Source organism: Vespa mandarinia, chromosome 1, assembly GCF_050613455.1.
Source record: "Vespa mandarinia isolate Hongniang chromosome 1, ASM5061345v1, whole genome shotgun sequence".
Classification (NCBI taxonomy): Eukaryota; Metazoa; Arthropoda; class Insecta; order Hymenoptera; family Vespidae; genus Vespa; species Vespa mandarinia.
The window spans coordinates 17,982,501-17,995,000 of NC_140810.1; the positions used below are offsets into that span (position 1 = coordinate 17,982,501).

Consider the following 12,500-nt stretch of genomic DNA (forward strand, 5'->3'; position numbering starts at 1 on the left):
ATATACATAGGTATATGTATATGTATATACCACGTTGAACTGTGAAATTAAAATAAACATGTAAAAAGATTTCGAGAGATGAATCAAAATGTGATTGGTGGGTATCGTTTATTACTAACACTTTTCATGGTATTGGTTTTACGTTGATTGGAACCTAACCGAATGATCCTTAACTCTCTCTCTCTCTCTCTCTCTCTCTCTCTTTCTCTCTCTCTTTCTCTATCTTTTTCTTTCATTATGAAAAATATATAAATACATATATATTTATATATTTATATATTTTTCATAATGAGATAATGGATAATAGATTGATAATTTTGGTACGATGATTAATTATTAAATGAATTATTATTTCGTAAAAGAAAGATTTATGATTCGATCTTTTAAAGATCATTTCATTATATTAAATGATATCTACGTTGTCCTATCGATACCGGTTTTTCAATTATCCACATTGCTATGTATTAATCATATTTATCATACACGCGTTAGTGGCTCGTTACGATTCTAAATATTTGTTGTATCACGCTGTTGATGGGAGGAAGGATAGAAAGAGAGACAGAGAGAGAGAGAGAGAGAGAGATAGGGACAGAGATAAGGACAAAGAGAAAGAGAAGAAAAGAAAGAGAGTGAGAGAGAGAAAGAGAGAGAGATACTGAGAAGGAAGTTAAAACTTGCAATCAAATCAATCGTAAGACCCACCTTCAACTACGTGATTCCAGATATCTTCTTGGATATATATATATATATATATATATATATATATATATATATATAAATTATCGTTATCGCCGATCTAATACCCGAATAACGACGATAATCGAGGAAGAGAGTAAATACGATAGCGTAACGCGTGACAGTGATCGACTTCTTGCTTATTCGAAAGCTTAATGTCAATCTTGAAAGGACTTCTCGAGTTTGCTTGTACTTTCTTTCACTTTAGATATATTCACGTAAGAGAGAGAGAGAGAGAAAAAAAAGTCACGAGTCGTTCGCTTATAAATATAATTTTCAAATGAATTATTCAAACTCGTTAGAATTTATTGCCCACGCGCAAGTGAGAGAGAGAGAGAGAGAGAGAGAGAGAGAGAGAGAGAGAGAGAGAGAGAGATGTATATATATATATATATAAATCAAACAAAAGATAAGAAAATATATTTTAATTGATGTTATCATTAAAGAAATATTTTCCATTGAAAAAAGTACAATTATATAAAGCGCAAAATTAATATTAAATCAAAATTATATAAAATTAAATAAAAAAAAAAAAAAAAGAAAAAAAATAAATCAATTGAAAAAATGAATGAAGTATCGACACGTTTTAATTGTCATATTTTGTATGTAAAAAAGAGAAAAAAGACGAAGAAAAGGAAGAAAAAAAAAGAAAAAAAAGAAAAGAAAAAGGACAAGAAAAGAAAAAGCGACGAATTTACATAATCAAACGTATGACGTTATTAACGTGTTCATAAGCGATTTAATTTGACAGTATTTACATATTTCTAGATACATTCTAATATCTTTTTTGTTTCTTATTTTTTTTTTTTTCTAATTTTTTTCTCTTTTTCATTTTCTATTCTTTTCTTCATCCTTTATTTAATTCTTTTTCTTTTCTCTCTCTTTTTTTTTTTATTTTCCTTTTTCTTTTTCTTTCATTTCCATCCTTCCTTTTTTCGATTTAACAATTTCAAATATAACTTCGATCGTTTTTCAATTCCATCGGATCAATTCCTAATAATAATATTACCAAGTCCGGTTTACAAATCTTTTACAGTCGTGTTTGTGTAGAAAAACCTTATATACATGGATCTCTTTAAACGTAAGTAAATGTATCTCCCTCTCTCTCTCTCCTTCTATTTCTCTCTCTCTCTCTCTCTCTCTCTCTCTCTCTCGTGGAAAAAGAGACATCGACTCGAGACACTTACCAGTCTTCGATTATAGCTAATGGTGCGTGTCTATGCGCTCGCATTAATTTGTAATTAATACCATTGGAATATCTCTCTTTAAATGCGAATGAAATAGTAAATACATAATACATAACACATAGATACATTAAAATACATCGCGACGTTAGATTTGTTGCCATCGGGAAACATCGATTACGTAATCTTCGTGTTTTGCTAATGCGAATTAAATCGTTTAATGACATGCCCCTTTCCCCTCTCCCCTATCCCCCCTCCTAATTCCCCTTGCCCCCCGTATCCCTTCATCATTCAAACATACATAGATATATATTATTGATACTACATTTATAATGGAATTGACTTACTCAACGATTATTTCGTAGTATATGGAAAATATTTGTCATATCCTTTGTATTTTTTTTTTTTTTTTTTTTTTTTTCTAATAATCGTTTCATTGTTCTCTTTTCATTGACATCAATCTCTCATTCACGATTAAATTTTCGCGATCGTGACTAAGCAAGAAATTTTAATCTTTCGAATACCATAATAAATCGTTTCGAAATAATTAATAAAATCGACAGTTTGCAATGTTATTTACGTAATTATTGTCAATTGGGAATGAAATAACGTAAGAAAGATAATGGATGACAGATGACTATTAATCCGATTGTGTCGAATAAAATTAACGCATTTAAATACTATCGTAGTTCGATATTGGCAAAGAAATATGAGAAAGTTTCTATGAAACATTACATTTCGCATTGTATCGATTCTAACAAATCGAAAGATTTTTACTTTTCCCCGATTAAATACTTTTATGTATTATATATGTACATATATATATATATATAAATGCATATGTATTGTACGTCTATGCACAACTATGTACGCCGTTATATACAACTTTTTTTTTCCATCTTTTTTTTCCCCCTTTTTTCACTCTCTCGTCGATCTCTCGTCGATCTCTCGTCGATTTCTCGTCGATGCGACAGATCGATAGGTAAAAAGAACAAAAAAAAGAAAAGAAAAGAGAAAAAAAAATCTTAAGCAGAAAAAAGTTCCTGGATGGGGAGAGAGGTGAGGGCGGTGGGGGGGGCGGAGGGGAGAGGGGTAAAGTTGTCCTTTATTTTATAAAATAGAAAGAAAAAGAAGGGAGAAGGCGGGGCGTGAGATGGGGTGGAGTGGGAAAGGGGAAAAAAAACAAACGAGAAAAAAAAACACGCTTACTATACGACAGAATGAAATAATTAATCGTTCACTATTCAGATTGATGTAATTTTTTTTTCCTTTCTTTTTCTTTTTTTTTTTCTAAACGAACGGTGCAATAACTTTATGATGTATATATATATATATATATATATATATATATATATATATATATATAATATACGTATATAATATTAATACAGGTTTAATTAAATAAAACGTTTTCTAATATGTTACTAATAATTAAAAAAAAAAAGATAATGAGATCATAATAATGATAATAATTAATTTAATAAATAAATAATTAATTAAATAAATAAATAAATAAATAAATAAATAAATAAATAAATAAATAAATATAGTAAACATAATATGGAGATAAGAAAACAATTAATTTCCATGAGAATCAATCGTGCAAAGTTTCTCTCGATGCGTCACCGTCTACGAATTCTCTTTCGAGTAATTATATGTATATACACACATATACACACACACGCACAGACGCACGCACGGACAAACATACACACGCGTATATTTTTTTTTCTTTTTTTTTTTTTTTTTTAATTTTTCTTTCTTTTTACTTGTTATTATCATTGGCGACATACTTTTCTTCTTGGAATATTTGTCTTTCATCCCTTTAAAGAAAGATGCCGCGATGAGTTTAACTGTAAAAGTAGCTACTGAAAGTTTTACTGGTTATACTGAAATCGGTCAATAAATTTTAACGGGGAAACAGCAACTACGACGACTTAGACGACGGCGACTTAGACGACGGCGAACTAAGAGAAGACTATCAATCGAATGTCATAATCATACCGCATATAGAAGGCATCCTTGGGTTTGCCTAATGACGTTGGCACGTCGATATAAATCGTAAATAATAAAGACGATGGTTGATTTCGTCGCGGTTAGCTTATCGAACGAAATAAGAAATTTTACTGGTCTCTACCTAGCCTCTACCGATCATTAACGATCTTATTTACGATAAGAAAATCAAAGAAAGAGAAAAAGATAAATAGAGAAGGGAATAGAGAGAGAGAGAGAGAGAGAGAGAGAGAGAGAGAGAGAGAGAGAGAGAGAGAGAGAGAGAGAGATTAATATCTCGTCTGTAGTAAAAAAAAAAAAAAAAAAAGAAAATATTAAAAAAATATTTAGACTTACAACATATATGTAGATATATAGCAAATAGGTATCCTATATCTATATTAATGTAATATTTATTTAACCATCGTTCGATCATATAAACAAGACGATATTAGATCAGTCAATTTTACGATATATTAGGTGGTAATATATCATTTATCATCGATCTATAAGCATACGACTCGTATATAACTCAAATGTTTTTGCTTCGAGATTATTAATGTTACTTCCACTTTTTTCTTTCTTTCTTTCTTTTCTTTTCTTCTTGATTTTCTTGATTCTCTTTCTCTCTGTTTTTTTTTCTTCTTTTGACACTGAGTAACAAGAAAAAAAAAAAAAAAAAAAAAAGAAAACTCTAAAACTCTATATAACATATATATCTCTAGAGAATAGATGTTTGCTTATCGAGTAGTCATTTTTCTTTTTCTTTTTTCTTTTCTCTTTATTTTTTTTTTTTTTCTTTTAAATAATTTGTCAAATATCAATTAAATAATGATCATTTATTTACGAGCTATTCTCTTTTTTAATTTTCATTTTTTTTGATTTTTGAATCGTCTTTTTGTGCTTTTTTTTTTTTTTTTTTTTTTTTTTTTTTTTGATACGTTTCAAATCAATCGTACGGAACAAAATTATCTCGCCCACCAATCAATAATTCGCGAATAAATCGCTTTAATCAATTAACCAGGATGTTCGACGTGTAAATTTCTTCTTTTCTTTTCTTTTCTTTTTTTTTTTTTTCTCAACTTATATCTATTTATGCGTATTAATGGGGAATACTCATCATGTAAATTCCATAACAGTTTGAGTGGCAGCACGTAATATTTCGTTTGGAGGTAGTCCGGGCAGCTTCGTTCGCGCTCTTACGAAACCAAGCATACGGGGTGAGATAGCGTCGGTTATTTATGGGGTTAAATAAAGGAACATTGCGAGATGCGGCGATAGTCCAAGACCAAGTCCAAGTACAAATAGGTTGCAGTGCGAGTTTCCATCGAGGTACGGTCGTCATGACCCGAGGGCGGGTACATTCGACTTAAACTATAAGAGACTCTCGACGCTTTATCGTCTCTCTTTCTCTTTCTCTTACAATATATTTCATTGTTGAAATATTGATTTTAATTATATACTTAATGCATAAGACGAAAACGTATTCTCATTTAAATTTATTAATTACAAAATATAAGTTATAAATTAATTATTGAAAACATTTTAAATCGATAATAATGAGATTCATTTGAATGGATCATCATGTACAATTATATATTATTAATATAATATTATATATAATCAATAATTGAAACATAATTTAGATCCATCCCGTTATTATTTGAAAGCTTGTAATGTTCGAGCTTTTAGTGTCTTTTATTAAAATTTATAAAAAAAAAAGAAAAAAAAAAAAAAAAAAAAAAAAAAAAAGAAAGAAAGAGAAGAAATGAAATATTAAAATATCGGCGTTACAGACAAAATGGAAAGAATTTTTTAAAAAATTCTTTCGAATAATACTAGAAATTTAAGTATAGTTAAAAATTCATTTAAGTATCCCTTTAGTTTCAATCTGTAATCGTATTCTTTTTTTCTGTTTTTTTTACACAGATGATGGTGGCCATGGAATGAATCAAGACGGTGAGTAGAATCTCTTCAAGGTTTCTGATGCGTTATATATATATATATATATATATAATTTGTAACACTAAAACAACGTTTCTAAGCTTGTAACTTTCTATCGAATGAGTCAGTGCTTCGGGCCGGAAGTGCTGAATAACAGAAAAAAGATGATAAAAAGAGAAGTAAACGATTATCGTTCGTCGAGACACGACGGGCGTAAAAGGATAAGAAGGATAGATTATTCTAGACCGTTATCAATGATACCGTTAGAATCGGTCGAGGGCAATTAAATGAAAGTCTTGAACAAACGTGTATGGGGAGGGAATGGATAGGAGGGCTAGGGGGATTAAGGAGAATAGGGTAGGGGAGGGGAGGGGAGAGACAGTAGTAGAAGTCATCTAAATATCGAACCACTTATCAAATTTTATCAGCAAACGAGATTCTTATTGTGGAATTATAATTGTCATTTATAACATGTAAAGCTTATCGTAGATAATTGAGAAAGTTTAATTTAAAACTTTATCTTATTTCATTATCATTACGAATCATTTCTATTCTAATATTAATTCCTAACTTTAATAGATTTTAAACGAACGTCTATTAATACGATACATCGTTAAATTAGATCGATACGATGAACGACATTAATGTCGTACGATCGAAGATCGTATTTGTAGGAGATAAAATATGTATAAAAAAAAAAAAAAAAAAAAGAAAATGAAAGAAAGACAAAAATAATTAATCGTCATACGGATTAATTTATATCTGTATTTTGTAGGATAGGATATTTGCAAATTTCTTTTCTTTTTCTTTTTCTTTTTTCTTTTTTTACTTTTTCTTTACGTGTATATACATATATATATATATATATATATATAAAGCCTCTCGATCGTTCCTTTCTATATGAGACTTATACGGTGAGAGATAGATAGATAGATTAGACAGAGAGAGAGAGAGAGAGAGAGAGAGAGAGAGAAAAGAAAAAAGAAGTGAAGGAAATAAATAAATAAATAAAAAAAAAAGAAAGGAAGGAAGAAAAGAGAGAAAGAAAGAAAGAAGGAAGGAAGGAAGGAAGGAAGGAAGGAAGGAAAGAAGGAAGGTGTTGGAAGCACCGACGGCTACGACGTTCGCATAATTTATGCCAATGACGTAGGTACAGTCTCCCTTCGCGGTGGGTGGGTGGAAGGGCTGGCCGAGGTGGCGCAGAGAGTAATCACGAGTTTAAAGGGTAAACGGCTCTGTAAGGTGCGAGGGACTCGGTGTGAGGCCTTTCTCTCTCTTTCTCTCTCTCTCTCTCTCAACACGCTCAATATTCAACAGGTATTTACATTCGCAAATTGTTTACGTCAGCCCACGATGAAATCTGTCAGGGTTTCGTTCGCTCGCGTTGCCTTAACAGCCTCCTCCACCCTTTTTTTTCCTTCCTATTCATCTTCCCTCTCTCTCTCTCTCTCTCTCTCTGTCTTACTCTCAGCCTTGCGGCATCCTTCTTCTTCGTTCGAGCGAATCAACGAGGACTGCCCTCTTCTCTCACATACGCCCTTCGAAAGCCTCAGGCAGCCGCGTAATTACGGGCGGGTATTAATCAAGCATACGTCGGCCAGAAGACTCGCGGAGATCTTGATTTTCACCGAGGCCCGCACGAATTTCACGCTCGTGACCGTCGATCCATGGGTGCGAGAGCACGTCGCACCACCGACAATCTTACGATGGACACCATCATCAACGTTACCACCACCACCACCACCACCACCACTACTACTACTACTATTACTACTACTATTACTACTACTTATCTATCTACTTCTATCTACCTACCTACATACCTACCTACATACCTACCTACCTACCTACCTTCCTATCTATCTACCTAACCCTATTAATACCACTAATATCAATATTCTCGAGTTACGATGGCGTTGGGATTATTAATTTATTAAACTCCGCCCGTTTAGCGATACTTAGCCCGGAGTATAGATCGATCGATGCGAAACGTCGTTTCTACGTCACTCCTCTTTTTCTACCTCCTCCTCCTCCTCCTCCTCCTCCTTCTCCTCCTTCTTCTTCTTCTTCTTTTTCTTCTCCTCCATCCACTTCTACTTCTCTTTCTTCTCCTCCTCCTCCTTTCTCTTCTTTCTTCTCTCTTTTATCTTACTTCCTCTCGTAAATCACCCCCGCCCGCGAAAGCTTCACGAAATCTGATTTATTAGCTGCTTATTCAAATCTTCCAATGGGAAAAGGAACGTCGACGAACGTGCTTCATGTATTGTAATTATGACCCTCTTCCCAAATGATTCGAAAATCATTTTTGTTTTTTCCTCTTCTTCTTCTTCTTCTTCTTCTTCTTCCTCCTTTTTTTTTCTCCCTTTACACCTTTCTCTCGTAGTTCTTTTTGTTTTTTTTTCTCTTTTGCTTATGGTTATTATCATCTATCTCGTTTGAAAAGAGAAAGAAAGAGAGAGAGAGAGAGAGAGTGAGAGAGAGAGAGAGAGAGAGAGAAAGAGATAGAAAGATATAAAGAGAAAGTTTACGACGTTTCATTTGAAATACAAATTTGTAATTAATTAATGAAAATTAATCTTGATAAAAATCATTATAATAAAAAAATCTTTAATCAATCAAAATACTTTTGTATCTATAATAATATACGAAGAAAGAAATCGTGATCGATTTAATTAATAACTAATGTATTTGTCAAAAATAAGATAACAATTTCTATATAAAATAATATATCCTATAATAATAATAATAATAATAATAATAATAAAGATGGAAAAAATGAAGAAAAAATTGGACGGATCATACCAATGAAAATGAAACGTAACTACGACAATTGGCTATGATAAACTATAATCTTTTTCTTTTTTCTTCTTCCACTTCAACCTCCTACCACTTCTCCTACCTTTCCCATTCACCACCCTTTCCCCCTTTATTATCATTGAACGTTTATATCATCGACTACGTATATTAATACGACGCGGATTACACACGGTCGAGTTTACAACGGCGTGGCTAACTTTACCGGCGGTTATGCCGATCCTAATTATAGCGTAACAACACAAGCTCGCCTTGCTTACGTAATCTCGCGATTATGCGGCTCTCCGCGTGTCCCAGAGGCCACCTACCATGCTTACCTTCGAAGAGCTAACCCCCTCAACATTTGCTTTTAACATCCTGCTAACTGCATCTTAACCTTATCGATTTTTAATTCGACCTTATCTTCGATCCTTCAAATTAAATGACACTTTTTATACGCGCGAAACGAAGACAACAATTTTTAATAATAATAATAATAATAATAATAATAATAATAATAATAATAATAATAGTAATAGTAGTAATATGGGTTTGAAGAAAAAATTTTCTTCGTATTATCCAAGGCCAATAATATTATGATCGTATAACTTCGATAGTATCGATCAAATCTGATAATAATTGCGTGCTTATGAGAGGTCACATATTATCGAGTTTTTTTTTTTTCTTTTTGTTTTTTACAAAAAAAAGTTTACGATTATATATATATTCGTTTTATTTATTTATTACGCCCTGAAAATGAACGAGAAGAATAAAGTGGAATATTCGATTCATTTAAATATTTTTTCGAAATTTTCAAAGTCTAATTCTCTCCTGGAAACGTCGATTTCCTTTTTTCCTTTTCTTCTTCTTTTTTTTTCTTCTTTTTTTTTTTTCTTTTGTTTAGTTTTATAAATAAACAATAAATCTGTATACATATGAAAAATGCGAATTTATTATAGAACAGTTATAAAAGGAGATTTTACGTGAAAGATGTTAAAAAAAAAATAAAAGGAAAATAAGAAAAATAGAAAAAATAAAAAAAAAAAAGAAAAAAAAAAGGAAAAAAAAAACAAAAGAAAAGAAAAAGAAAAGACAAAGTCAAAGAAAATCGCACAATCGATATTGTTGACATCCAGTATGCTTCTATTTAAGAACTAAATAGAATCGTGACGATGATGTAACAGGATAATTCTAATTTCCATTAGTAATTTCTCTTACGAAAACAATGTATTGTATTACTCGACATCATTCTGATCGAAATTATCTTTCCGTAAGACCGAACGCCTGAGATAGATCGTAAACGAAGGTTAAGGTATTCTATAAGAAAAATAAGAAGAAGAAGAAGAAGAAGAAGAAGAAGAAGCAGGAGAAGAAGAAGAAGAAGAAGAAGAAGAAACGTAGTAGGAAGGAATAGAAGAAAACGACGATGCAGGAAGGTACAAGTTGACCCAGATGACCCCGGCCTATCGTAGGCCGATTTCAAAGATACCGGCATATAACTACATACATACATACATGCATATATACATACATACGATAGCAAAGTAAGCGTCTTTCCTACCGTCCATCAGTACGATGCCACCGTCTTAGCGAAGGATTCAGGAAGCCAGCCGTCGTGTCTCCCTTCTACCTTTCGAATAAACGCTCACCCTCTTTCTTTCTCTCTTTCTCTCTCTCTCTCTCTCTCCCTATCTTTATTTTCTCTTTCTATCTATCTATCTATCTTTCTTTCTTTCTTACTTACTTACTCGGTTGAAGCCGATTAGCAGAAGCACGCCCGATAACATCGACCTGGCAGACGGGCTGTACGATAACGGCGCGTTATCGCGAATACCCTGGACGATGAATCGACGAACGTTAGAAAGAAAGAGAGAGAGAGAGAGAGAGAGAGGAGAGAGAAGGAAAGAGTGAGGTCGAGTTCTAATGCATCCGTATTACCAAGGATTCCGCACCTGTTTCTGGATCGTGACGGTGCACTCTCTCTCTATCCTTCTTGAAACTATTTAACTTGGAACGCTTTTTGCTTATCTTACTAATGGCTAACTCGCAAGAAAATCGATGTATTTTCTAAAAACGTTTTCACTTTATTTAAAACGTATTCGATAATTATTTATTCATTTATTTATTTCTTCATACATTAATTTTCTTCTTACGTACCTTCCTTTCTTCTTCGAATATATTAGATTGATTTCATGAATGATAAAAGATGATTTTTGATAGAGGTTTAAGAGAATGATCTAAATATATACTATATATATATATATATATATATATATATATATATATATGATCTACATATATATGTATATATGTATATGTATATGTACGCGTATATGTAAACGTATATGTATACATACGTATATACATAGGTTCTCGAAGAGACAGGGGACACGTTAACTACATAAGTAGAAGCGTACGTAAAGTAACTATTTACGTACGGGTAAAAGATTTAAAACATGTCCATCCGCCATAACTCTCGAGGGAATGGCCGAGCGAACGTTTCTACGATTCGACAAAAGTAATACGGCCGGTTCAACGAGCTCGCTAATCAACAAAACTGTTTCTCTTGGCTTGGTATCTGATGCTGACTTCGCGCACACAACGTTATAGATCTATGCATACGTATTGACTATTAACGACGTACCTAAACACATGCATATAAGTTTCTATAAGGAACGTTTCGTTGGCCTCTTGGCGTAAGTGGTACGTAGGTATATACATACCTACATACGTGTGTACCACGCCCGCGCACGCGAGAACTTGCTTGGCGGATGAAAGAGAGAAAAAGAGAGAGAGAGAGAGAGAGAGAAGGAATAGATAGAAAAAGAGAGAGAGAGAGAGAAAGAGGTAAAGAAAATTTATGAGAAGGAAAGAGGAGAGAAAGACAGAGATGGAATGGTACGAAGAGCGACGAGGAGAGAAAAGAGAGACACGGTCGTACGACGAATGATTTGTATTGCTAAATAATCAGCACCAGTTGTCTAGAGTACTGGTTTAATGACTGCTGTTCCCTACGAGAGGAGGAGAGTGCCGTGGAACGGAGGAGGCTTATAATGCGTTTAGCAACGCACAACCGATCGGCTGTCTCTATCTATATATATGTACATATATATATATATATATATATATATATATATATATATATATATCGAGTCAAAGAGGAGAGCCTGCTGATTCACTGCAATCGATTCAAAGCTTCTATCCAAATGATTTCTTCTAATAAAATATTGTAATGATATTAAAGATTTCTATTCCTACATCACGTATTTCGTCACGTTTTGTAAAACATTGTCTTTCCGTCCTTTTTTCTTTTATTCTTCTTTTTCTTCTTTCTTCTTTCTATTTTCTTTTTTTTTTTTTTCTTTTTTCAATATCTTCCACATAACAAATTTCATCGTGGTGTTTCCTCTGCTTTCTAAAATATCACATTTTATTCTCTTAATGTTTGTATTAAAAAAAAAAAAAGAAAAAAAAAAAAAAAAAAAGAAAAAAAAAATCGAAAAAAAAGAAAGAAAAGATTATTTCCATATCGACGCATTAGATCATATCACTAGCGTCGTTATAATTCTTCTCTATCTTTTCTTCTTTTTTTTCTATTAATTTTTTTTTCTTCTCACCTTCCTCTTTCGATTACGTACATGCATAAATCAATTAGTTCTTGTTTTTCTCGTTCTTCTTTCAATTTTTTTTGTTCTTTTTTTTTTTTTTTTTTGTTTTGTTTTTCTTTTTGTGTTTCTTCTTCTTCTTCATCTTCTTTCTTTTCCAAAACGTACACGAGCACAACAACGATCAACGACGTATCGCCTTGGATACGACGTTAAGGGTTACTACTCGTCTGCTCCGTGTTGTTCC

At 32.4% G+C, this 12,500-nt stretch overlaps 1 protein-coding gene across 1 annotated transcript in view; it reads left to right on the forward strand.

Moving 5' to 3' along the window:
- Window positions 1-12,500, forward strand: part of sv (paired box protein shaven) — a 205,183-nt gene that overhangs the window by 55,278 nt on the left and 137,405 nt on the right. Inside the window, exon 3 of the mRNA XM_085658232.1 lies at window positions 5,841-5,870. Within this exon, the coding sequence (XP_085514358.1) occupies window positions 5,841-5,870 (30 nt within the window). The remainder of the gene's footprint in view (window positions 1-5,840; window positions 5,871-12,500) is intronic.